Source organism: Ranitomeya variabilis, chromosome 3, assembly GCF_051348905.1.
Source record: "Ranitomeya variabilis isolate aRanVar5 chromosome 3, aRanVar5.hap1, whole genome shotgun sequence".
Lineage (NCBI taxonomy): Eukaryota > Metazoa > Chordata > Amphibia > Anura > Dendrobatidae > Ranitomeya > Ranitomeya variabilis.
The window spans coordinates 113,567,725-113,595,630 of record NC_135234.1 but is presented as its reverse complement, the minus strand read 5'-3'; the positions used below and the strand labels follow the sequence as shown (position 1 = coordinate 113,595,630).

The 27,906-nt window shown below is 42.9% G+C and overlaps 1 protein-coding gene across 2 annotated transcripts in view; it reads left to right on the top strand.

The window, feature by feature from the left end:
• The window catches only part of LIMK1 (LIM domain kinase 1), a 121,280-nt gene that overhangs the window by 75,231 nt on the left and 18,143 nt on the right, over window positions 1–27,906 (top strand). For both annotated transcript variants that reach the window (XM_077294534.1, XM_077294535.1), the window contains 9 exons: window positions 1,280–1,418; window positions 2,607–2,716; window positions 4,471–4,641; window positions 12,148–12,253; window positions 12,341–12,465; window positions 16,680–16,863; window positions 18,529–18,615; window positions 21,044–21,175; window positions 27,381–27,440. In XM_077294534.1, coding sequence (XP_077150649.1) covers window positions 1,280–1,418; window positions 2,607–2,716; window positions 4,471–4,641; window positions 12,148–12,253; window positions 12,341–12,465; window positions 16,680–16,863; window positions 18,529–18,615; window positions 21,044–21,175; window positions 27,381–27,440 — 1,114 coding nt within the window. The remainder of the gene's footprint in view (window positions 1–1,279; window positions 1,419–2,606; window positions 2,717–4,470; window positions 4,642–12,147; window positions 12,254–12,340; window positions 12,466–16,679; window positions 16,864–18,528; window positions 18,616–21,043; window positions 21,176–27,380; window positions 27,441–27,906) is intronic.

The window sequence follows — 27,906 nt, the reverse complement described above, 5'->3', positions numbered from 1 at the left end:
GTCGCGCCGCTCATCATGGAAAATCAGCTGCCTACTTACAGTACCAATTTAGTGGATGATTTTATGAAATGTTATGTCTGCGCAGCACAGAAAACCCAGAGTGTGAATCTATCGCCCCGTTATGCTTTATGCAAAGGTTTGCTGTTGTACTTGGCACTTTTCTGTTTTGTTGCGTTAGCCATTTCTGGAAAAGTGACTGCAAGAAAAGCAACAAATTAAGTTGTCAATATAAAAATTGCCATTTATAAGATGAAGATAACAATTATTAAACAATCGCTGCTACTTTTACTAATAGATGATGAATTTTATTTTTTAAATGGAAGCTTATGAAAATTTCCAATCAAAAATGTTATATATTACTTTTATGTGTTCTTGCCAGCTGGGCGTGCCAGCTTATATTGTTTTTTAGGATTTAGCTACAAGTTGCATTTTCTAATCACTGCTAGATTAATTGTGCACAGAACCAAAGTCCCGTTGAATTGAATAGGAAAAGCAGTCGCCAGAATGTCAAACAGGGGTCCTGTGACCCTGGTTCTCCCAATAGAGGAGGGTCCCTAATGCATTTATGGATATATTTGGTGATATGCCATAAATGTGTGATATGAGACTATCCCTTAAACTCTTTGAATCTCACACACAACCATATGATGCATAATTGTGTTGTGTAAAGAAAAGGACATCTGTAACCTGCTGATCAGTGCCGATCATTTCTACAAAGCAAATTTATTCCGTCAGACATATGCAATTTTAAAATCCATCATTTCTGTTATTTTGACTGTGATGTTAATTATTTCGCCATCTGCTCTAAAAGGCGCTGCCAGCCCGGCCCTTTGTGCGGCAATTTAATGCATTTGGCGCCACCTAGTGTAAGAACATCAAGCTGTCTGTATGGCTTGGTGTATACTTGACTTTACAATTGCATTACATCCACAATCCCAGTGTTTCTGCATAAAGAAGCTGCATCAGATCTGCAAGTAAGGGGAAAACTCAACAAAAATTAGAGCAAAAACGGAATAATCAGCCCAGTTTGCTTCATGCGTATTTGGATGTGTGGACCTGCAGAATAAAATGCAGTAGTAAAAATGTCACTTTTCTGTACATGGGAACATGGCCTTAAAGATCTTACTCAAGGTTGGATTTGAATCGTTTGGGGACCACTTTTCTGAAAGTTCAAAACCCCTTTAACTAATAGAAATTAATGTACATTTAGCATTTGCTAGATTTCGCTAGTTTTTCAGTGTCTCTAAATTCTGACAAGTTCTTGTTTTATTTTTTTCAGGTGCAGTGACTGTGGCGTATCCTTATCCCACCGCTATTATGAAAAAGATGGAAGACTGTTTTGTAAAAAGCACTATTGGGCACGTTTTGGTGGGATGTGCCAGGGCTGTTCTGAGCATATTACCAAAGGGTTAGTCATGGTAAGAAAAAAAATCCTGATCAAAACTGTTGTCTGCAAAAAGTCAAGGGGTTAACACTACTCCATAGAATCCTAGAATGTTAGAGTTGGAAGGGACCTCCTTGGTCATCTGGTCTAACCCCCTGCTCAATGCAGGACTCACTAAACCATCCCAGACAGATGTCTGTCCAGCCTCTGTTTGAAGACTTCCGTTGAAGGAGAACTCACCACCTCTCATGGCAGCCTATTTCACTCATTGATCTCCCTCACTGTCATCTAATCTGTATCCTCTCCCTTTGTTTCATTCCATTGCTTCTCGTGTTTCCATGTGCAAATGAGAATAATGATGATCCCTGTACACTGTGACATCCCTTCAGATATTTGTAGACATGGTTGTCCCTGGACACGGCTGTGTAAAGCTTTTCTACGGCAATGGTGGATACACAGCATTGGTGCTCAGGGCTGCAAAGGAGATGCAATACTCAAGTCCAGCAGTAGAAAATAATCCAAGGCACTCACCCTTCTGCTTTTAAAGGAATCTGTCAGCAGGTTTTTGCTATGTAGCCTGAAGACAGCAGGAGATAGAGGCTTAAACACAGAATTCAGCAATGTGTCACTTGTCAAAGTGCGTGCTGTTGTTTACTAACTGTGAAGGATTTAGCACTAAGAGATTAACATTGCTGGACTACACAAGTCCAGTAACACCCCCTCCTGTGATAGGTAGCTCACTGTCTATGCACTTTGTACACAAAGAGCCTGGATTGGGCGGGGCTAGCTTTCTCAGCTCTGCTTCATTCTAAATCTAAAAGCTCTGATTGTGTCAGAACAGCTGCACCCAGAAATCTAAGTGATACATTGTTGGATTCAGGGTCTCTTTCCCTACATCATGCTGCTCTCAGATGAGGTAACAAAAATCTGTTGACAGATTCCCTTTAATGCATAAATCCTCTTTATTTCATAGAGAAACACCAGTGGGATAAATAATAGCACAGACTGCCAATAATTGTTTGAAACGATTGTAGGCTGCTGTCTGTGCTGTGGGTTATCTCACCGCAGTAAGTGTGCAAAATAAAGAAGATTTTTATGGCAGAAGGGCGAGGGTCGGGGATTATTCCCTACCACTGTAATAAACCATTGCCTGTTTCCAGGAGAAATTTTAGACTGATGTTTTTTATTGAAGATTTGACACTGATGTATTTTGTTTTGATAGGTAGCAGGAGAGCACAAGTATCACCCAGAATGCTTTGTATGTTCTCGCTGCTCCTCTTTTATTGGAGATGGTGAGACATATGCCTTGGTGGAGCGATCCAAGTTATACTGGTAAGAAAACATTCACATCCAAGATATTGATCCCAGTTTGATGGTCATTCATATACTGCGCGGCTAACTATCCATCTTATTTCATCCTAGGAGACTCATTACATAGACTGCACAGTCTATACTAATAATCTAGATGGTTATTGTTTCTTACAGGTCCGTACATTTTTATATAAGGTGATAGTGGTAGTAGTGCTGTGTAGGCAATAATACCCCAGAAAATAATACCTTTTTTTTGTAGAAATCTGATGTGCCAGTTATGAGAAATCTAGGATAGAAGTCATATGTAAATCATCCTGGAAGAGCACTGGGGGTGTGTCACTGCACTGACACTGCTTCCAACTGTAGACACTAGACACGCCCCCATGCACTTTCAGCTTGATTTGTATATGGCATCTACATTAGATTTATCATGAAAATCATACAAAGGAAAAAGCACGAAATGAACCAAAAAATACTAAAGATATTATATAATATAATATTAACTTACGGTAATATAATTAATTAATTAATTAATATAATATAATTATAATAATATAATATAATTAATTAATAAAATTTAATAAACTAAAAAGTTTATTATTACACAACAAATTATGATCATACATATTGAAAATTTATACAGGGAGCAGACAATGGTAGACTGAAAGATGAGACCACGGTGGTAAAGCAGGCTAGCAAGTTGCAAAAATCCCTAGACCAAGTTGGCATGACAAACAGGTCATAAAGTTCAAATGCATTGTGCTAAAATGTGTGTCATTGTGCATTAACAGTATAAATACCATAAGTGGTGAGACACTTTTTGCGCACAAAATACATAGAGACTGGCTGGCAGCCATCAAAAGAAAAAAGTGCAAGACCTGAAGTCATTAGTGTAAAGTACAAATACAGCCACGGTTTACTGGTAACCCCTCTGTCTGTATACTTCCTGCCCTGGGGATGTTCAGCCCAACTCCGCAGCTTCCCAGAATCCTGACCCAATTTCCTTTTATGAGTCCTTGTCTGTTTTCCCCTTTGGGGATGAAAGTAAGCCAGGCTTCTCCATACCCAATTCAGGCCGTTGGCCTCAGACATTACGGGAAGGAGCACCGACATTTGTTGCGGCCGTTCTCATGCTGCTCTCTCTCCATTTCATAGCTCACGTGATCTTCAGCCCTCTACCCCTGAACCACTGCTCAATCACTCTTATGCAATCTATATCTCTTCCCAACTAACTAAACAAAGAAGTGTTAACTGTTTCTGTACTAAACCTATTTAACTTCCAGAGCTAGTGTGCCCTCCTTTCCACTTCCCAATCCTATCTGTAACTAATGCTTAACTTATATTCTACTCCCTATACTGTCCCTATGTTTCATGCAATACAACATCATAATATCATTAAAACACATTTGAGTCATCGTTATCAAAATACACGAATCATCACAACATTAATACAAAACATTATTCACATTACAGCACACAGCGCACCTGTTTTATTAGGATGGGACCAATTGCATGCTTGTCCCTGACACTCTTACATAACCAGAAATCACAAATTGATTTCATTCATGTAACAGGTGATTAGGAAAACTTATGGAAACCAATACATATGTGCCATAGGCACACGACCAGTCAGATCGCAGCTATCGTTTTTGTATTGTATGTCATAAACCCAATGGTCTGGTTAGTTCTTTTTTCATAAATAATTTAATAATCTACTGATTGATGTAATTTCATGGATAATGTCAGACACGTAACTTAATTATTCCTCTTGACAGTGGACCTTGCTACTATCAGGTTTCCTTGACCCCAGTAATTGACTCTCCAGTCTCTCGATCCCCCCACACGGTGACCCTGGTGTCTCTTCCTGCATCTGATGGGAGACGTGGTCTTTCCATTTCCATCACTCCATCATGTGCGGAGCATTCTCACACTGTGCGAGTTCGTGAGTAAGTATTTCATACTATGCGGAACATGAACATTTTGTTTAATGGAACACTTCACTCTTCCCTTTAAAAAAAATAGAATCTTGCTCAAGTATATGCAGTGGGTACGGAAAGTATTCAGACCCCTTTACATTTTTCACTAGTTTCATTGCAGCTATTTGTTAAATTCAGAAAAGTGCATTATTTTTTCTCATAAATGTACACTCTTGACTGAAAAAAAACACTAATTTTTGGAAATGTATTAAAAAAGAAAAACTGAAATATCACATGGTAATAAGTATTCAGACCCTTTGCTCAGCATTGAGTAGATGCACCCTTTTGAGCTAGTACAGCCATGAGTTTTCTTGGGAATGAGGCAACATGTTTTTCACACCTGGATTTGGGGATCCTCTGCCATTTTTCCTTGCAGATCCTCTCCAGTTTCATCAGGTTGGATGGTGAACGTTGGTGGTCAGCCATTTTCAGGTCTCTCCAGAGATGCTCAACTGGGTTTAGGTCAGGGCTCTGGCTGGGCCAGTCAAGAATGGTCACAGAGTTGTTCTGAAGCCACTCCTTTGTTATTTTAGCTGTGTGTTTAGGGTCATTGTTTTGTTGGAAGGTGAACCTTCAGCCAAGTCTGAGGTTCAGAGCACTCTGGAAGAGGTTTTCATGAAGGATATCTCTGTACTTCGCCGCATTCATGTTTCCTTCAATGACAACCAGTCTTCTTGTCCATGCAGCTGAAAAACACCCCCATAGCATGATGCTGCCACCACCATGCTTCACTGTTGGAATTGTATTGGGTGGTGATAAGCAGTGCCCCCTTTTCTCCACACATACCACTTAGAATTATCACCAAAAAGGTCTGTCTTCATCTCATCAGACCAGAGTATCTTATTTCTCATAGCCTGGGAGTCCTTCAAGTGTTTTTAGCAAACTCTATGCGGGCTTTTATATGTCTTGCACTGAGGAGAGGCTTCCGTCTGGTCACTCTGCCATAAAGGCCCAACTGGTGGAGGGATGCAGTCATAGTTGACTTTGTGGTACTTTCTCCCATCTCCCTAATTCATCTCTGGAGCTCAACCACAGTGATCTTGGGGTTCTTCTTTACCTCTCCCACTAAGGCTCTTCTCCCACGACTTCTCAGTTTGGCTTGACGGCCAGGTCTAGGAAGACTTCTGGTGGTTCCAAACTTCTTCCATTTAAGGATTATGAAGGCCACTGTGCTCTTAGGAACCTTGAGTACTGCCGAAATTCTGTTGTAACCTTGGCCAGATCTGTGCCTTGACACAATTCTGTCTCTGAGCTCCTTGGCCAGTTCCTTTAACCTCATGATTCTCATGGGGTCTGACATGCACTGTGAGCTGTGAGGTCTTATATAGACAGGTGTGTGCCTTTCCAAATCAAGTCCTATCAGTTTAATTAAACACATCTGGACTCCAATGAAGGAGTAGAACCATCTCAAGGAAAATCACAAGGAAAAGGACAGCATGTGACTTAAATATGAGTATCTCAGCAAAGGGTTTGAATACTTATGACCATGTGATATTTCAGCTTTTCTTTTTTAATAAATTTGCAAAAATTTCTACATTTCTGGGGGGGGTTTCAGTCAAGATAGGGTGCAGAGTGTACATTAATGAGAAAAAAATGAACTTTTTTGAATTTACCAAATGGCTGCAATGAAGAGTGAAAAATTTAAAGGGGTCTGAATACTTTCTGTACCCACTGTATATGTACCGTATATACGCTGCTCAAAAAAATAAAGGGAACACTTAAACAACAAAATATAACTCCAAGTAAATCAAACTTCTGTGAAATCAAACTGTCCACTTAGGAAGCAACACTGATTGACAATCAATTTCACATGCTGTTGTGCAAATGGAATAGACAACAGGTGGAAATTATTGGCAATTATCAAGACACCCTCAATAAAGGAGCGGTTCTGCAGGTGGGGACCACAGACCACATCTCAGTACCAATGCTTTCTGGCTAATGTTTTGGTCACTTTTGAATGTTGGTTGTGCTTTTACACTCGTGGTAGCATGAAATGGACTCTACAACCCACACGAGTGGCTCAGGTAGTGCAGCTCATCCAGGATGGCACATCAATGCGAGCTGTGGCAAGAAGGTTTGCTGAGTCTGTCAGCGTAGTGTCCAGAGGCTGGAGGCACTACCATGAGACAAGCCAGTACACCAGGAGACGTCAAAGGGCCGTAGGAGGGCAACAACCCAGCAGCTGGACCGCTACTTCCGCCTTTGTGCAAGGAGGAACAGGAGGAGCACTGCCAGAGCCCTGCAACATGACCTACAGAAGGCCACAAATGTGCATGTGTCTGCACAATTGGTAAGAAATCGACTCCATGAGGATGGTCTGAGTGCCCGACTGTTGTGAATTCCGTTCTTGAACTCCCTCCTGTGGTCATGAATGATACTTCGGCGAGTTCTGTCCATGGACTCCCTCTGGTGGCTGTGAGTGGAACTGCTGGTTCTGAGGTTGCTTCCTCAGCTGCCCTCGTTTGCGGCTGGGTTGGCTTCTCTATTTAACTCCACTCAGATCGTTACTCCATGCCAGCTGTCAATGTATTAGCACTGGTTCAGATCTCTCTCGGATCTTTCTGATGACCTGTCTACTCCAGCAGAAGCTAAGTCCCTGCTAGTTCATTTGTTGTTCATTGTGTACTGAATATATTTCTTAGTACTTGCTAAGTTCTAGTCCAGCTTGCTAACATGATATTGCCTTGCTAGCTGGAAGCTCTGGGTTGCAGAGTGGCACCTCCGCACCGTGAGTCGGTGCGGGGGTCTTTTTGCACACTCTGTGTGGCTTTTTGTAGTTTTTTGTGCTGACCGCTTAGATCCCTTTCCTATCCTCAGTCTATCTAGTAAGTCTGGCCTCCTTTGCTGAAACCTGTTTCATCCCTGTGTTTGTGACTTTCCTCTTAACTCACAGTTAATATATGTGGGGGGCTGCCTTTACCTTTGGGGAATTTTCTCTGAGGCAAGGTAAGGCTTATTTTCCTATCTTTAGGGGTAGTTAGCTCTTAGGCTGTGAAGAGGCGTCTAGGGAGACTTAGGTACGCTCCACAGCTATTTCTAGTGTGTGTGTTATAGGATTAGGATTTGCGGTCAGCAGAGTTCCCACTTCCCAGAGCTCGTCCTGTCTTCTAGTTTAACCATCAGGTCATTCCAGGTGCACCTAACCACCAGGTCCATAACACCCGACGTCCACAGATTAGGGTTGTGCTCACAACCCAACATCGTGCAGGATGCTTGTCATTTGCCACAGAACACCAGGATTGGCAAATTCGCCACTGGCGCCCTGGGCTCTTCACAGGTGAATGCAGGTTCACACTGAGCACATGTGACAGATGTGACAGAGTCTTGAGGTGCCGTGGGGAGCAATCTGCTGTCTGCAACATCCTTCAGCATGATCGGTTTGGCAGTAGGTCAGTATGGTGTGGAGTGGCATTCTTTGGAGGGCCGCACAGCCCTCCATGTGCTCGCCAGAGGTAGCCTGACTGCCATTAGGTACCGAGATGAGATCCTCAGACCCCTTGTGAGACCATATGCTGGTGCGGTTGGCCCTGGGTTCCTCCTAATGCAGGACAATGCCAGACCTCATGTGGCTGGAGTGTGTCAGCAGTTCCTGCAAGATGAAGGCATTGTAGCTATGGATTGGCCCGCCCGTTCCCCAGACCTGAATCGGATTGAGCACATCTGGGAAATCATGCCTCGCTCCATCCACCAACGTCACGTTGCACCACAGACTGTCCAGGAGTTGGCAGATGCTTTAGTCCAGGTCTGGGAGGAGATCCCTCAAGAGACCATCCGCCGCCTCATCAGGAGCATGCCCAGGCGTTGTACAGTAGGGATGTCATACATGTGTGGAGGCCACACACAATACTGAGCATCTTTTCCTTGTCATGAGGCATTTCCACTGAAGTTGGATCAGCCTGTAATTTTCACTTTGATTTTGAGTATCATTCCAAATCCAGACCTCCATGGAATATTCATTGTGATTTACATTGATAATCATTATGTTTTATTGTTCTGAACACATTCCACTATGCAATGAATAAAAATTTGCAACTGGAATATTTCATTCAGAGATAGCTAGGATGTGGAATTTTAGTGTTCCCTTTATTTTTTTGAGCAGTGTATATGTATTTATGTGTTCCATTTTTAGCTGGTACATGGTTGGAAGAGGAGCTTAGCTAAGGTGCCATGGGTAACAATATTTGTGTCCTACTACAGACAGGGCTGTGGGGGGAGGCTACCGCTGCAGCCAATTAACTTACAGACAAACACTAGTGATAAGTTAGTATACTAGTTACTTGAGACTTCCCGAGCATGCTTGGGTGATATCTGAGTATTTGGATGTGCTCGGAGATTTAGTTTCTGTCGCCGCAGCTGCTTGATTTGCAGCTGCTGGACAGCCTGAATACATGTGGGGATTGCCTGTTTGTTAGGGAACCTCTACATGTATTCAGGCTGTCTGGCAGCTGCAAATCAAGCAGCTGCTGCGAAAAAAATTAAATCTTCCGAGCACATCCAAATACTCGGAGATCACCCGAGCATGCTTGGAAAATCTCGAGTAACGAGTATACTCCCTCATCACTAACAGACACAAGTCAGTTGCATTGAAAAAATAGGTAAGGATGATGAACTGTAAAAGAGAAAGAATATTTATTTATACATTTCCCAGTTTTCATTGTAAAATGCAACAAAATGTATTCAAAACAAAGTAAAAAAAAATAAGTAAGGGATTGCTGATTTTTTTTCACTTATTATTTTACTTCTAACCTACATAACACTAAATGTTAATGACGCATATCATTTCAGACTAGTGGGAAAGCAAGACATATTCTACTTTTTATTATCTTGTCAGATGCTCCCATGGAAACCATTCTTTCATTACTTACATGCTCATTGATTAGGTCAGTTTGACCCAGCCTGATGTCAGTGGAATTTTTTTTCTAATAGATACCAGAAAGTATTTCAAAAATCAAATGCAGAAGATGTGGGTGTAGGGAGGAATCTGATCACATATTTGCTTCTATATATTTTCTGCTAACCTCATTGAATGTGCTTTGCTCTGGTAATATAGTACATGCCGAGATTACAGAGATTGTCCAGTGTTGAAAACCCTTACATTCAGTGACAGATAACTGTGGAAATGATGTCATTTAAAGCTAGCTTACAAACCAATAAAGCAATCTTATATACAGCTATGCATAGGTAGAATAGATAGGTAGATAGAATAAATAGGATAGATGTCTTGCAGATATTTAATATCACAAGCCCCCTACATATAATAAACTAGCACCCTTCAGTGCCTTTCATGTGGCACTAAAGAGTGGTTAGCCTTATTTAACCTATTAAATAATTTAAAAAAAATTGCTTGGAGTCTCCAGATATAAGCTGGTGACGATGTTATTATTCTGGGAAGGGGCCAATATCCGTGGAGCTTCCGAGCCTACTAATATCAGCTCACAGCTGTCTGTGTAGCATTAACTGGTTATTTAAAAGTGGGGAACCCCAAAAAATGATATGGGAACCTCCTATTTTTAATAACCAGCTAAGCAGACAGTTCTGGCTGATATTAATAGGCTGGAAAGGGGCCATGGATATTGGCCCCTTCCCAGATTAATAACACCAGCACTGGCACCCCAGAAATGGCACATCCATTATATGCACCATATCTGGTGTTTAGCCATAGGTAATGGTTTTGTTGTTGATGATAGCTGTGTAATAGCCGCTGACATTAAGGCTAACGGTTAGTAAAGGAGACGTGTCTGTCAGACACCCCCATTACTAATCCCATAGTCAGAAGAAATAAAAACACACACATACAAAAGTCCTTTAATTGTGAAAAGCACTCCTCGACAATTACCCATGATATGGAGGACTCACGATGATTTCCAACTCTGCTACATCTGGAGGCTGTAATGAGCGGTGACATCAGTAATGTGACCACTCACCTCGGCCACCAGAACACACTGAAAGTAGCGTAAGAACTAGCGACAGTGGCAAGCGGTGACGTCAGTAAGGTTACCACAGGTCACAGCCGGCGGTTCTCACGGTAACCTTTGTGCGAGCCGCCAGCTGTTAACTGCGGTGAACTCTATGAGGTTACCACAGTTCACAGCTAGCTAGCTCACACACTGTCCCCTGTGGCTCACACAGAGTTTACCGTGAGAACCGCCGGCTGTGACCTATAGTAACATTAATGACGTCACCGCTCATCACTGTCACTGGTTTTCACCCTAGTCTCAGTGTGTTCTGGCAGCCTTGTTGAGCGGTCACGTTACTGAGCTCACTGCTCATCACGACCTTCGGATGTAGCAGAATTGGGGATCGTCGTGGGTCCTCCATATTATGGATTTATGACGGACCCTGTGGATTATTTTTTTTGCTAATAAGTGGGTAAAAGAGGGTAGTTGTCAGGGAGTGCTTTTTACAATTGGAGGAATTTTTTATGTGTGTGTTTATTTCTTTTGACTATGGGGTTTTGCTGCTTATTAAAAATAGGGGGACCCCAGGTCATTATTTAGGGGGTCCCCCTTTTCAATAACCAGGCTACACAGACAGCTGTGAGCTAATATTAATAGGCTGGGAAGCTCCGTGGATATTGGCCCCTTCCCAGAATAAAAACACCTGCTCACAGCTGTCTGCTTTCCTTTCCTTTCGAATTGCACACGTATGATTTATACGTAGATGAGAAACAGCCCTTTTACTTTTTGTCTGATTTTTCCATTCCTGGTTTTTGGCTTACAAAAATAATGAGGTAAAAAACTCTCCAAATACTCAACATGTGAATGTGGCCTTAGGCTAAGTGGTATGTGTAAAAATTGCAAGATTTTTATGTTTTTTTTTAAAGAAATCAACACTATCAAAATGTTTTTAAAAATACATTTGCCATAACAAAAATGGATTTGTACAATAGGCCGTTTTCTGATGACATTCTCTTTAAGCCATATATGATTGTTGTAGTAGAGAACAGTCAGTGAGGAGCAGAACTATATTAATTGAATGATGAGGCTCTTGAGAGCTGGGAAGCTAAATTATAAGACATTTTGGTCAGATTCAACAATGAGCAATATTTTACATTTTCCTTTTTTCCAGGTCATTAAAATAGTTTATTAAAATGCCTTAGCATTGACAATACATTGGATCTGTCCATTAAAAAAAAAGAATCTTGTTTTAATTACATGGCAAATCCAAACCACATGTTGGCTTTTGTTAGTGACATGGTTTATGTTCCACTATTGGGGATTTGGCGCTGGATGTTAGAGCTATTTTGCATGTTATTTGCACAATGTGAGTGCACAACTTTACATTAGTGTATTTTTATGTTAGAAATATATCAGTAATAGTAGTGATATAATATTATACGCCGGCTTTTGTTTGGGCGCACGCTATTTTTCTAGCAGTTAATTGCTATCACATGCGCATGATGAAGTATCTTCTATGGAGGAAATGACTACAGTAATGTATACCGTATATTCCAACACAATGCGCTGTGTGTTTTAGATTGGACGCCGATTGTCTCAGTCCCGACATCCAAGGTTCAATTCATGTTGGAGATCGAATACTGGAGATCAATGGCACCCCAATCCGCAGCGTTCCTCTCGATGAGGTGAGCCATCTTAATTAGCTTCATTGCTGCGTTGTCCTATTAGTTTATTTTTTTAGTAATCTTTTTTTATTATTATTATTTCTCTAGATTGATATTTTAATACAAGAGACCAGCAGGATCTTACAGCTAACCATTGAGCATGACCCACATGAAAACACCCCCTTGCCCACCCCTTGCACAGAGCCTGGAATCAGACGCCAGAGGCCTGTTACGTAAGTCTTTATCATAAATGTAATAATCTACACTTTTTTCATCCTTTTAAAAACATGTAAGCACATACATTTTATGCTTTTTTACAAGTGTTTTTGATGGTGCCTTATTTATCAACAGGTGTTTTTTTTTGCTAGTAGCATTAAATTTCTATCGAGATGTGTTTTGCAAAAAAAATGACCTTACCTATAGCTATGGCTCCGATTCATCAAAGACAAAATATTATCTTTAAAAGCTTTAAAAAGTTGCAAAATGTTTGTGCAACATGTGATTGCAAAAGTAATGTGATACTTTTGGTGTTTTTGCGCCATTTTTGACGAGCTCAGACAAAGTAGGAGCTAGGAAAGGATGGGGGCTTTATTGAGCTGTGACAGCTCCCACTTGTCAAATTCATGATGAGAGGTGGCGTACCGTGTGCCACTTCATCCTCACCTGATTCATTAAGAGGTGTACGCCTTTTAACGAATCAGCTGCCTCTAAGGCTGGGGTCACACTTGGCGTAAGACAATACGCCACGTATTATACGTCCGTACTACGGCGGTAATACGGAGAAATGTTCCCAAAATATTGATCCGTAGTCAGGGTGTGTCAGCGTATTTTGCGCATGGCATCCTCCGTATGTAATCCGTATGGCATCCGTACTGCGAGATTTTCGCGCAGGCTTGCAAAACCGACATCTAATGGATTTATGTGCTCAAATGTTCATTAAAACATATATACAGTATATATATATATATGTCATTGAGACACATATATATATATATATTCTGTATTTAGATTTCATTCAGCGCGATATCTGTGAAAAGTCCTGTGCGTTTATTATTTTTCCAAGCGAGGGTGTTGCTGATGGATTGAGAGAGCAATAAATTATTAAAACAACCGCTGTGTTTCTTTCATTAAAATACTTTTAAATCATGTGTGTGTGTGTTTTTTAACCCTTTCATACAATTGGATTAATAATGGATAGGTGTCATAATTGACGCCTCTCCATTATTAATCTGGCTTAATGTCACCTTCCAATAGCAAGGTGGCATTAACCCTTCATTACCCCATATCCCACCGCTACAGGGAGTGGGAAGAGAGTGGCCAAGTGCCAGAATAGGCGCATCTTCCAGATGTGCCTTTTCTGGGGTGGCTGGGGGCAGATGTTTTTAGCCATGGGGGGGCCAATAACCATGGACCCTCTCCTGGCTATTAATATCTGCCCTCAGTCACTGGCTTTACCACTCTGGCGGAGAAAATTGCGCGGGAGCCCACGCCAATTTTTTCCGCCATTTAACCCTTTATTTGAGCAGCTACAGCGCTGAAATTTTGCACATACACACTACTAACATTAGTAGTGTGGAATATGCAAAAAAAAGGGAGATATGAGATGGTTTACTGTATGTAATCATGTCTCATATCCTGTCGGGTTTGTGCAGGAGAAATGAAAAGCCGGCAATTGAATTACCGACTTTTCACTAACACCGCTGCGTATTTCTCGCAAGTCACACTGCTGGTCCGTGTGAAATCCGTATTTTTCTCGCCCCCATAGACTTTCATTGGCGATTTTTTTGCGCAATACGCTGACAAACGCAGCATGCTGCGATTTTGTACGGCCGTAGAAAGCCGTATATTACGGATCCGTAATATACGGCTGATAGGAGCAGCCCCATTGAGAATAATTGTGCCGTATGTAATGCGAGTTTTACGGACGTAGTTTCTGCGCTCTTACGTCCGTAAAACACGCATGTGTGACCCCGGCCTTATACAGCCAAATAAAATCTCATGCTTTGCACTTAAGAGGGGCAACACCCTGAAACACGTGTCTGCAAATTGAGATTCAGGTTTGGTTTTTATACTAAGTTTTGTAGCAAGGCAAATTAAATGATGAACACGCTACAATATGCCGGGCTTATTAGGAGACAATCAATTTCACTATAAGCTGCAATAAGTAAGTAAAGTAATCTATAGTACAAGTACTTTGCAGCTTGAAGTTTCCGTGACAAATAAAGTGAAAAGTAGTAAAAAGTTGTTTTTAAAAATATTGAAATGATAAAAAATGAATGTTTTAATTACTCTTTTCCCAATCCAAAAAGAAATGAAAAAAAAATCTAAATCTACACGGATTTTGTATGAACACATCCATAAAAGTCCAATCTATCAAAATATAAAACTATTTAACCCATAAGGCGAATGCTGCAGTGAAAAAAAAAATCGAAACACCAGAGTTGTTGTTTTTTCTGTTGATCCCCCCAAAATGCAATAAAATTGATCAAACGTAATATGTACCCCAAAATTGTAGCAAATCTACAGCTGGTACACAACTCCATCAATGGAAAAATGTAGAAAAGTAGTTCTCTGAAAAGTGCAATACAAGCAGATTTTTTTCTATAGCTCAAAATTTTCTTAAGGCACTAAAATAAAATAATAGAAATTTGAAAAACTATATGCTCGGTAATCTTAATGACTTGAAGATTAATGAAACCTGGAAATTTTCATTGCACAATTACTGCTGTAAAGCCAAACCCAAAAATCAAGGTGAAATTGTGATTTTTTTTTTCACCATTTCACCTCATTTGAATTTTTGTTCCATTTTTCAGTAAATTATATAGGTACATAAGTAGTTTCTTTCATACCTAAAACTTGTACCATAAAAATGCATCCTTTTTATGGTTACCTTAATGGAACAATAAAAACACTATGTCTCTAGAACAAGAAGAGTAAAAAATGTAATTGCAAAAAAAGAATTGGATGCGTCGTTAGGCTACGTTCACACGCTGCGGTTTTTGGTGCGGATCCGCAGTGGAATTGCAGCTGCGGATCCGCATCCTTTTTCCATGCAGGTTACAGTACAATGTAACCCAATGGAAAACAAAACCCGCTGTGCCGACAATCCTTTTTTTCGCAGGAAAATCCGCGCGGATTTGCCTGCGGAAAAAAGAAGTACCATGTCACTTCTTTCTGCGGATTCCACTGCGGGTTTCCAACAGCACCAATAGGAAACTGCAGTTGGAAACCCGCAGTGGAATCCGCAGTAGAAAAAGGATCAAAAACCGCAGTGAAAAGCACTGCGGTTTTCACTGCGGATTTTCCAAAAAAAGGACCTGAAAAATCCGCAGTGAAAAAAGGATCGTGTGAACGTAGCCTTAAAGAGTTAAATTGAGCGAATTGTACCAGATAGATGTCATAGACAGGTTCGGTGTTATTTTAGGAAGAAATCAGTCATCTTGTTATTATTCAAGATATAAAGGGGTTCTCCAGGAATAAAAAAGGTAATTGTCATTCTCAATAAATTCCTAAATAAATTTAATCGTCAAATCATATTCATTTTGTTAATGGAAGTAATATATAGAATATATAGAATATAGTAATTATAGAATTAAAATGGCTGCCACCTTGTTACATTGACAGAATCCTGTCCTAGAATGTTAGGACACGTGCTAGTGAGCATGTGCAGTAGGAAGCTACAGTGCTGAAATGGCTTTCCTGCTGCACATGCTCAAGGGCACCGTCCTAACATTCTCGAACAAGCTTTTTCATTCAATAGTGATTGCCTCCATAGGCAAAACTAGTGTCGTTTTCTTATGAAATATATTTAGAAATGTATTTAGAGAGGCATTTCCTCTAGTTGTTTATTGTATTTTTTCTATTCCTAGAGAACCACTTTAAATTATCTTAGATAATGAAAAAAAAAATTGAAACAGCTTTTAATGCAGTATGATCAGATCTCTTATGCTTTATTAATGAGGGTGTAATCCAAAGTTAAAGTTATTCTTCATCCACTCTTAGGGGATATGCAGACGATCCGGAAGTGACAGCACTTTGGGCGTATTGTGTCCAAAGTGCTGCCGTCTATTGAACACAGGTGAATCCGCATGTGATCACTGAACTGTACAGATTCCCCGCATCCAATACATTGTATGGGTGACATTTATCTTGCGGAGACTCGCGTCTGACATGCTGCGGTCTGGAAAGACGTGCCACATGTCTGTCTCCATGGGTGAGCTTCAGGCATCTGTGAACGCATAGTGAGCATGGAATTTCTTGAAATCCCATCCGCTATGCTGTAACAGCTGGACACTGTGGGTTTGACGTTGTATAAGTACTCAGCATCCAACCCCCAGCATTTACTGATCGTGTGCACATACCCTAAAGCCTCTGCCCATGAAAAGAAAATGGGACTATTATGCTAACTATTAATGCTAAGTATGATTTCTTCCTCTCCCATGTGAAGGCGCAGCTGCAGCATAGACCGATCACCCGGATCCAGCTGTGTGGGTTCACCATCTTGTTCCAAAAGAGATATGTGTCGCTCGGAATCTGTCCGTGGTGTTGCTGGATCACATCGAATATTCAGGCCCTCAGATCTTATACCCGGAGAAGTGTTGGGTAGGGGCTGCTTTGGGCAGGCAATCAAGGTAATACCCAAGTAACAGACAAGATCTATCCTATATAGACAAGCTCCATTCAATATAGACAAGCTCCATCTTATACAGATGAGCACCGTTCTGTGCAGACAAGCTCCATCCCATTCAGACAAGCTCCATCCCATACAGACAAGCACCGTTCTGTGCAGACAAGCTCCATCCCATTCAGACAAGCTCCATCCCATTCAGACAAGCTCCATCCTATACAGACAAGCTCCATCCTATATAGACAAGCACCGTTCTGTGCAGACAAGCTCCATCCTATATTGACAAGCTCCATCCTATACAGACAAGCACCGTTCTGTGCAGACAAGCTCCATCCTATACTGACAAGCTCCATCCTATACAGACAAGCACCGTTCTGTGCAGACAAGCTCCGTCCCATTCAGACAAGCTCCATCCTATACAGACAAGCTCCATCCTATACAGACAAGCACCGTTCTGTGCAGACAATCTCCATCCCATTCAGACAAGCTCCATCCTATACAAACAAGCGCCATCCTATACAGACAAGCTTCATCCTATACAGACAAGCTCCATCCTATACAGACAAGCTCCATCCTATACAGATAAGCACCGTTCTTTGCAGACAATCTCCATCCCATTCAGACAAGCTCCATCCTATACAAACAAGCGCCATCCTATACAGACAAGCTCCATCCTATACAAACAAGCGCCATCCTATACAGACAAGCTCCATCCTATACAAACAAGCTCCATCCTATACAGACAAGCTCCATCCTATACAGATAAGCTCCATCCTATACAAACAAGCGCCATCCTATACAGACAAGCTCCATCCCATTCAGACAAGCTCCATCCTATACAAACAAGCGCCATCCTATACAGACAAGCTCCATCCTATACAAACAAGCGCCATCCTATACAGACAAGCTCCATCCTATACAGACAAGCTCCATCATATACAGATAAGCTCCATCCTATACAAACAAGCACCATCCTATACAAACAAGCACCATCCTATACAGACAAGCTCCATCCTATACAAACAAGCACCATCCTATACAAACAAGCACCATCCTATACAGACAAGCTCCATCCTATACAGACAAGCTCCATCCTATACAGATAAGCTCCATCCTATACAGATAAGCTCCATCCTATACAAACAAGCGCCATCCTATACAGACAAGCTCCATCCCATTCAGACAAGCACCATCCTATACAAACAAGATCCATCCTATACAAACAAGATCCATCATATACAGACAAGCTTCATTTTGTGCAGACAAGCTCGATCCTATACAGACAAGCTCTGTTCTGTACAGACAGACTCCATCCTATTAGTTTAATCAATGCTAAAATATTCCTTATGCTTAAGAGAGTAACACCACAAACAATTCTTTCATTTGCTAGGAGATTTAAAAAAAAAAAAATTAATAAAACATGCTGATTTACTTGTGTATTCAGTAACAATTGCCAGGTATTTGCTAAACGGCAAATGCAGGAGAATTATTAACACTGCTGGATCATGCGATTGGTTCATTAGTGTGTCCCCCCTGCATCAGTAGGTGGCCTGAGTGCAGTATTTTTCATGGTATTTCTATGCATTGACAAATCTGCCTGAATGTTTATATGTTGCCTAGAGTCTGCGAATTGGATATAATGACGTGTACTATTTCTGTCTGTTGCCAGGTTACTCATCGTCAGACTGGCGAGGTGATGGTGATGAAGGAGTTAATTCGATTTGATGAAGAAACACAAAGAACATTTTTGAAAGAGGCAAGTGTTTTATGCTATCTCATTCTACAGGCATTTGCAGTTGAACAGTTCCCAACTCCATATATGAAATACAGCAGGACCGCGTTATTTCCGCAGCTAATGTGAGTCAGAAGGATGTGCTGCTGCATCAGATGGGAGTCAGGGGGATGTGCTGCCACATCAGATGGGAGTCAGGGAAATGTGCTGCCGCATCAGATGGGAGTCAGGGGGATGTGCTGCCACATCGGATGAGAGTCAGGGGGATGTGCTACAGCATCAGATGGGAGTTAAGGGGGATGTGCTGCCACATCGCATGAGAGTCAGGGGAATGTGCTACCGCATCAGATGGGAGTCAGGAGGATGTGTGCCGCATCTGATGAGAGTCAGGGGGATGTGCTGCCGCATCAGATGATAGTGAGGGGGATGTGCTGCCGCATCAGATGGGAGTCAGGGGGATGTGCTGCCACATCAGATGAGAGTCAGGAGGATGTGTGCCGCATCTGATGAGAGTCAGGGGGATGTGCTGCCGCATCAGATGAGAGTGAGGGGGATGTGCTGCCGCATGAGATGGGAGTCAGGGGGGTGTGCTGCCGCATCGGATGAGAGTCAGGGGATGTGCTGCCGCATCAGATGGGAGTCAGGGGGATGTGCTGCTGCATTAGATGAGAGTAAGGGGGGTGTACTGCCACATCGGATGAGAGTCAGGGGCGTGTACTGCCGCATCGGATGAGAGTCAGGGGGGTGCGCATCAGATGAGTGTCAGGCAAATGTGCTGCCGCATCAGATGAGAGTCAGGGGGATGTGCTGCTGCATCAGATAGGAGTCAGGGGGTGTGCTGTTGCAGCAGTTGGGATTCAGGGGGATGTGCTGCCCCAGTGGATAGTAGTCAGGGGAATATGCTGCCACAGCGAATGGGAGTCGGAGAGGTGCTGCGGATGTGAGTCAGGGGGATGTGCTACCACAGCAGATGGAAGTCAAAGGGATGTGCTACCACAGCAGATGGAAGTCAGGGGAATGTTCTGCCACAGCAGATGGAAGTCAAAGGGATGTGCTACCACAGCAGATGGAAGTCAGGGGGATGTGCTGCCGCAGCAGATGGAAGTCAAAGGGATGTGCTACCACAGCAGATGGAAGTCAGGGGGATGTGCTGCCGCAGCAGATGGAAGTCAAAGGGATGTGCTGCCACAGCAGATGGAAGTCAGGGGGATGTGTTGCCGCAGCAGATGGAAGTCAGGGGGATGTGCTGGATGTCAGGGGGATGTGCTGGATGTCAGGGGGATGTGCTGGATGTCAGGGGGATGTGCTGGATGTCAGGGGGATGTGCTGGATGTCAGGGGGATGTGCTGCCACAGCAGATGGATGTCATGGGGATGTGCTGCCTCAGTGAATGAAAGTCAGGGGGATGTGCAGCGGCAGCTGATGGGAGTCAGGGGGATGTTCTGCAGCATTGGATGAGAGTCAGGGGGATGTTCTGCAGCATTGGATGAGAGTCAGGGGGATGTTTTGGCATATCAGATGGGAGTCAGGGGATTGTGCTGCCACAGCAAATAAGGTTTGAGGGCATATGCTGCTGCTGAAAAAGTAGAGAAAAAGGGATATTGTGCAGCTTAGAAGAAAAATAGAAAAAACAGGATGTACGGGGTGGATCAATAAGAAAATTGTACTTCTGTGACAGCAGAGAAGGGTAATTTCTCTGTAAGGCACAGGTGCACACGCTGAATTCACAGAGGGAATCTGTCACCTGTTTTTTTCCACCTAATCTGAGAGCAGCATAATGTAGCGACAGAAACCCTTATTGCAGCAATGTGTCATTTACTGGCCTGCTTGCTGTAGTTTTGATAAATCATTACTTTATCAGCAGGAGATTATTACTAGAGGACTAGTAAACCTGCTGCCATGTAGTTCTCCATAATCATGAGCTCTTTATAACCCTGTCCCCACCATTGTTTGGCAGCTTTCTGCCTATGCCCAGTGTACACAGAAAGCTGTCAATCAGTGTTGTGGGCAGGGTTATACAGGGCTCAGTATTAAGAGAACTGGTAGATCTGCAGCAGATAAAACAGGGATTTATCACAATGGTGGCAAGCAGCCCAGTAAGTGACACATTGCTGGAATCAAAGTCTCTGACCCTTCATTATGCCTCTCTCAGAAGGGAAACCCGGATTCCCTTCAATGGCTCCAGAACAAGTGGTGACATGAGAACATTATAGGTAGTAACATGAATAAGAGCACTGGCCCTATAAATTTAGTACCGCGACTTTAGCCACAACTGTGGCCCATTGTGAGAATGTGATGCCTTCTTTTTAGACCTCCACAATGGGTAATGAAACTATAGGTGTGATGTCAAAGGAACTATCACCTATGGCTTGGTGACATCATTGGGGGAGGATTGTCAGAGGCATAGGTTATAGTATTAACACAATGTCAGTGGTTTTCCTTTGTCCCGCAGGTGAAGGTCATGCGTTGTCTGGAGCACCCTAATGTCCTGAGGTTTATAGGTGTACTTTACAAGGACAAGAGATTGAACTTTATTACAGAATACATCCCTGGAGGGACTCTGCGCCGGGTGATAAAGGGGATGGTATGCAATTTTCAATTTCTCCCATTTGCCTAGTCCATGAAAATATATGACAGTAATAAGTCTCAGAAGTGCTGGGGGCAACTTGGTGCATAATTCTTCCATTTTTAAAACAAATTTTATAAGATCCTGGATTGTGAAATGTTATGAGATCCTTAACCCCTTTCTGCCAGCTGACGTACTATTCCGTCAGCTGGCAGATCCCCTGCTATAAGGTGGGCTCCGGCGGTGAGCCCACCTTAAAGCCGCGACATGTCAGCTGTTTTGTACAGCTGACATGTGCGCGCAATGAGCGCGAGCGGAATCGCGATCCGCCCGCGCCCATTAACTAGTTAAATGCCGCCGTCAAGCGCTGACAGCGGCATTTAACTAGCACTCCAAGCCGCGCGGCCGGAACTGCTCGCACCGCTGACCCCCGTCACATGATCGGGGGTCAGCGGTGCATTGCCATAACAACCAGAGGTCTCCTTGAGACCTCTATGGTTGTTGATGGCCGATTGCTTTGAGCGCCACCCTGTGGTCGGCGTTCAAAGTACACCACCATTTCGACTACATAGAGGTGATCTGTGCTTCACCTCTATGTAGCAGAGGCGATCGTGTAGTGCATGCTTCTAGCCTCCTATGGTGGCTATTGAAGCATGACAAAATTTAAAAAAAAAAGTGTTTAAAAATATAAAAAAAATAAAAAATATATAAAAGTTTAAATCACCCCCCTTTCGCCCCAATCAAAATAAAACAATTAAAAAAAAATCAAACCTACACATATTTGATATCGCCGCGTTCAGAATCGCCCGGTCTATGAATGAAAGCAAATGATTAACCTGACCGCTAAATGGCGTAGCGAGAAAAAAAATCAAAACGCCAAGATTACGTTTTTTTGGTCGCCGCGACATTGCATTAAAATGCAATAACGGGCGATCAAAAGAACGTATCTACACCAAAATGGTATCATTAAAAACGCCAGCTTGGCATGCAAAAAATAAGCCCTCACCTGACCCCAGATCACGAAAATTGGAGACGCTACGGGTATCGGAAAATCGCACAATTTTTTTTTTTTTTGCAAACTTTGGAATTTTTTTCCACCACTTAGATAGACACCTAACATGTCTAGGTTATTTTTTATGAACTCGTAATGACCTGGAGAATCATAATGGCAGGTTAGTTTTAGCATTTGGTGAACCTAGCAAAAAAGCCAAACAAAAAACAAGTGTGAGATTGCACTTTTTTTGCAATTTCATCACACTTGGAATTTTTTTCCCATTTTCTGTTACACGGCATGGTAAAACCAATGGTATCGTTCAAAAGTACATGTCGTCCCGCAAAAAATAAGCCCTCACATGGCCATATTGACGGAAAAATAAAAAAGTTATGGCTCTGGGAAGGAGGGGAGCGAAAAACGAAAACGAAAAAACGGAAAAAGCTCCGGGGGTGAAGGGGTTAATAATGTTGACCCTCACAATGAAAGCTGTAACAATACTTTGTGCTTTTACACTTGAAGCTGAGCTTCTATTATTTAGCCTTCAGACAAGTATCCTTTTTCCAATTATTGCATAGTGTTAGGGGTAAGTGATAGTATTCCTTTTATGCTTCTGGTGGTCTACAGCGGTGTAGCCACTTGGCTTTAGTATACCTATTATGTCTGATGTTCTCAGATGATGAAAGGGTTAGCATTGGTATCCATTATGCATGGTGCTCCAGGGTGGGTATTAAGGATGGAAGAGGCGATTATGGTGGTGGTCTAAAGTAGAATAGTGTACCTATAATTACATTTTATTTAATTTAAAATGCTTTACAAACTGGCCACCTCATGGTAAAATGGCTGAAAACCAGAATAAAATGCACCGGTAGTTATTAATTTTTTTGTCCTCTCCTGTTACAACTCCACCAGGCATAAACGCGGTGTAACGTAGTCCTTAAGGCCGCCATTAATTCCTATGTCGGACGCATCTCTAGCACACGCCCACAATGGGCGTGCGCTAAGGATGTGCCGTCATTGAGTGACGGACCCCGGGTCAGTCACTGCTAGCGCAGATCGAGCTAGCAGATGCTCTATCTGCGCTAGCGTGCTGCCATACCGGCACTTGCGTTTACAGCAGCCCGTTACCGTATGTGTTGAACGGGCTGCTGTAAACGCAATGTGAACCTAGCCTGTTTAAGGTGGCTGGGACCTGTAGTGCCATCCACTCTGGCAGTATGGGTGTGTTGTCCAGCTCCCTGCTTCAGCCAATTGGAAAGCACCACACCCTATTGAGGCTCCCAGCTTACCCCTAGAAGCTGCCAGATATGATTTTGTTCTCCTCTGGTTAATTTCTGGGTGTTTATTTCCCATCTAGTGTATTTGTTTCCTGTTTTGACCACGGCTTGTTTTACTGCCTAGTGACTACTCTTTTGATTTTGTACCTTCTTTGCCTTCTTGGTTCTGACCCAGCTACCTGACCACTCTTGCCAGCCTGCACCACTGAACAGCAACTGACTCCGTGGCCCCATCCGAGGGGCCCCTGTATAAGTTCAGATCCCTGTACAAGGGTTAAAGGGTGAAGGCCAGGTATAATGTAATGAGTGTCTGTCAATGGTCGCCTGACAACTCTAAAAATTAAAAATGGCTACCACGGACAGGCTTAGTGCAAGCCACTCCTTTACCAGATACCGGGAGTTGCCCTGAGCTTCACCCTTTAACCCCTGGGATCTGGACTTTCACAGAGTCCCTTAGCTGGGGCCAGTGTTTGTGGTTCAGACTGGTAGGAGTGGTCAGGTAGCCAGGCCACAACCAAGAGGGCAGAAAAGGTACAAAATCAGAAGACAGAAGAATAGTCAGTAAAACAGACAGAGATCAAAATAGGAAATAAATCCATTAGACAGGAGCTGACCACACAAGTTCTTGGATCTCAGTCCGATTTTGGACCACAATGCATAGACTGGCTGCTGGTCTCCTGACCCGAGCGTGCCAGCCTCATAGACATACATAAAGCTGACATGCTGCAGTCGGGAGATCGCTGCCAGTCCGTGCATTGGTAGTCTGTGCTCCGACTGATTTGCATGGATGTCTGCAAGAGCCCTTAAATGGAGAACAAGGATATACCTGAAAGCTTCCAGCAGTAACCTGGGTGCTTTAGTAGTGTGTGGTGCTTTCCAATTGGCTGAAGAATGGAGCTGATAACTCTAACACTTTAAGGCCTGGAGAGAGCCTGCCCTGCCCAGAGCTTCTGGTTCTTAGGTTTCTTCCATCATCATCGCTGCCCGCAGAATGAATATGGCATCACCTGACAACAGAAGCAGGCATCGCAGGACCAGGTCCTTGTGCCTAATCTGCTAATTTCACCTTTAACCAAGGTGGTGTTAGCAGAGATTTTTGTTTGGGACATTTACTTTTTCCACTGTATGATCATGCCCAATCATAAGCAGGCAGCATGATATGGGAAAATAGCAAACACTCCTTAGAATCTTAGAAAAGGCTTTCTCAGGATGATGTGCCTACCTATGTCACACTGCCAGCGCTTGCACTTATTATTAATCAGAGGGAGGACAGCTGTGCTGTGCGTCATTGCATACACCGCTCTGCATCTATCCCAAGCATTGGGAAATAATCATCCAATATTTGGCATAGATACACAGCTCTGTGTGTGACATGCTGCAGCTCTCATCTGCCAGCACTGTCATGTGATGACATTATGAATGACATGACAGCGCTGTGAGAGGAGAGCTGTCACATGCACTGCCATTTTGGAGCTATGTCAGCTACCATGGCTTTATTCCCTGATGTCTGAGATAGATACAGAGTTGTGAATGTAATGTGTCCTCCTCTCCCTGCGCTTGTAATTTCTGTAAGCGCTGGCAGTGAGATCTCAGTGTGATAAGTTTAGACACATCAGTCTTACCACGTATAACTGAAAAAGCTGGTTTCAAGTTCCTTTGGGGGCATTTTCTTTTTTTCCAGTATTGTGCTGCCTTCTTATGCCTGGGCAACGTCATATAGGTATCTCCCATAGCGATACACTTCTCATTCACCTAGAGGAGCATGGTGAATAGCCGGCAGGGGGCACAGTTAATATTGTATTGTGCTTGATTATGGCCCCAGATGGATCTTCAAAGTATATTTCCTCTGAAACATGAGAGTATTTCACAGAAAAATATGTCTAGCTGCAACCATGCAGCGAGGATCTGAATCATGCTGCCTGCTGTTTGGGAAACAGTAATCAGGAGACGATTTCTCTTTAACTTTAATGGGTTGTCCCTTATTAGAAAAGTTCTTCCTATAAGTTTCCAAAACAAATCTCCTTTGCTTACCCTGCCCAGATCTAGCGCTGATTGGCTGCTGCGTCATAGCAGCCAATCAGTGAGCTGAACTCTTCTCGTCAGGAGAATTTATTGATCACCTGTCTTTAGTTTTTCATATGAATTTTTGAAGTGCCGAACCCCTATTTTGTGTTCTGGACTTATGATTTTGATTGGTTGTCTGCAGCACTGTCAAAATGACCTCAGCGCTGCTGACAACAAAAAGCAATTGGAGCAGCTACTGAGACTTAGCCCTGACCCGGACAGGATAAGGGCTCATGCAGAGATCCTCAATGTACAGACTGCTGCTGATTGCCATTTTCATTCAGGGAGTTATCTTATTTTTTACAGGGTGGTGACATGATTCATAGGTATTTTTGGATCCTCCAATTACTAACTTTTTAGTTGATCACCTATTGTTTTCTCATAGGTAGAGTTGAGCGACTTTTACTTTTTTCGGATCGAGTCGGGTTTCACGAAACCCGACTTTGTCAAAAGTCGGGGTCGGGTGAAATCGGACGATTATTGCGAAAAGTCGGGGGCCGACTGAAACACGAAACCCAATGCAAGTCAATGGGGAATCAAAGTCGGCAGTGAGTGGAGGACAGGAAAACACCTACAGTGCCCATTTTAATGCCAAAAACATCAATTCTTATTACTGAAGCTTGTAAATCTTAATTTACTTTATAATAATAGTTAGGCACTGAAAACTGGGGGTCATTTGGCTAAAGTTGTGGGGGGGTAGGGCTGGCTCAAGATTTTCGTGGGCCCAGGAAATGCGGAATACGTCACAGGAGCAGGGAGAGGTAAGTATTTCAACTTTGCAAGTGCTGTGATCCTGAGCAAGCAGGGGGGCCCACTCGTTGGCACTGGCACAGGGCCCCTCATAGTACGACGGTGTGTTTGACGGCGGGTGGTGCCTCCCACTGGCAGAGACACTTTTGCGTACTATGAGGGGCCCTGTGCCAGTGACGTCCCCAACGAGTATGTCCCCCCACCTGATGAAGGAACCTGCACTTTCGTCTGCACCTTCCTCTTTGTCCCCGTGTAAGGTGCTATAGCGTTCGGGACGGGGCACCATAGTCTCATCAGGGTCAGATTCTGGCTCAGTACACTGCGAGGGCAATGTAGTGATCTGAGTCAATGGAACAGCATAATAATCTAGCTGTGGCTGTGCATCAGTGCACTCCATGTCCGATTCATCTTGTAAAGGGCAGTTAACAATTTCCCTTTCTAACCCAGGCACGGTATGTGTAAAGAGCTCCATGGTGTAACCTGTAGTGTCGCCTGACGCATCCTTCACTTTTGGTTTGGGTGAAGAACACAAGGAAACGTCTTGTTCCTGACCGGGAGCATCCACTGACGACTCGCTGCTTTTATATTTGGAACTTTCTGAAGAGCTAGAGGCTGAGTCAGCAAGGAAAGCCAAAACTTTTTCTTGCTGCTCCGGCTTTAAAAGCGGTTTTCCTACTCCAAGATAAGGGAGCCTTCGAGGCCTTGTGTAGCCAGACGATGACGCTGGCTCAACACCTCCAGCCTTAGGGGCTGAAAAATGGTGCTGAAAGCGTCAAATGAAACATGACTTTTGCGCGCAGATCGGCGACCTCATGGCCGATCCTACACTAGGATCGGGTCGGGTTTCATGAAACCCGACTTCGCCGAAAGTCGGCGATTTTTGAATTTGTCCGATTCGTTTTGCTCAACCCTACTCATAGGGAGATTTCAAGCAGCCACTAACCCTTGTGTAAACAACATGCACATCTAACACAACCTGATTGTCAAGCAATACCTGCCACCTGATAACAATCTAACATCTATAGCGAGCTTCAGATACGTGGCATAGACATTTGAAATGTTATTAGATTAGTAACAGCATTTCACAGAATAGATCATATAGCATAAACGTTATTACGGTAAGTTTTCCTTGTGCTTTTAGGACGCTCAACATCCCTGGAATCAGAGAGTCAGTTTTGCGAGAGATATAGCAGCTGGAATGGTGAGATTATATCTATGAACCCTTTATCTATGTATCTATCTATCTATTAATCTATCTATCTACAGTGGGTTCGGAAAGTATTCAGACCCCTTTAAATTTTTCACTCTTTGTTTCATTGCAGCCGTTTGGTAAATTAAAAAAAAGTTCATTTTTTCTCATTAATGTACAATCTGCACCCCATCTTGACTGGAAAAAAAACAGAAATGTACTAATTTTTGCAAATGTATTAACAAATAAAACTGAAATATCACATGGTCATAAGTATTCAGACCCTTTGCTCAGGCACTCATATTTATGTCACATGCTGTCCATTTCCTTGTGATCCTCCTTGAGATGGTTCAACTCCTTCATTGGAGTCCAGCTATTTTTAATTAAACTGATAGGACTTAATTTGGAAGGGCACACACCTGTTTATATAAGACCTCACAGCTCACAGTGCATGTCAGAACAAATGAGAATCATGAGG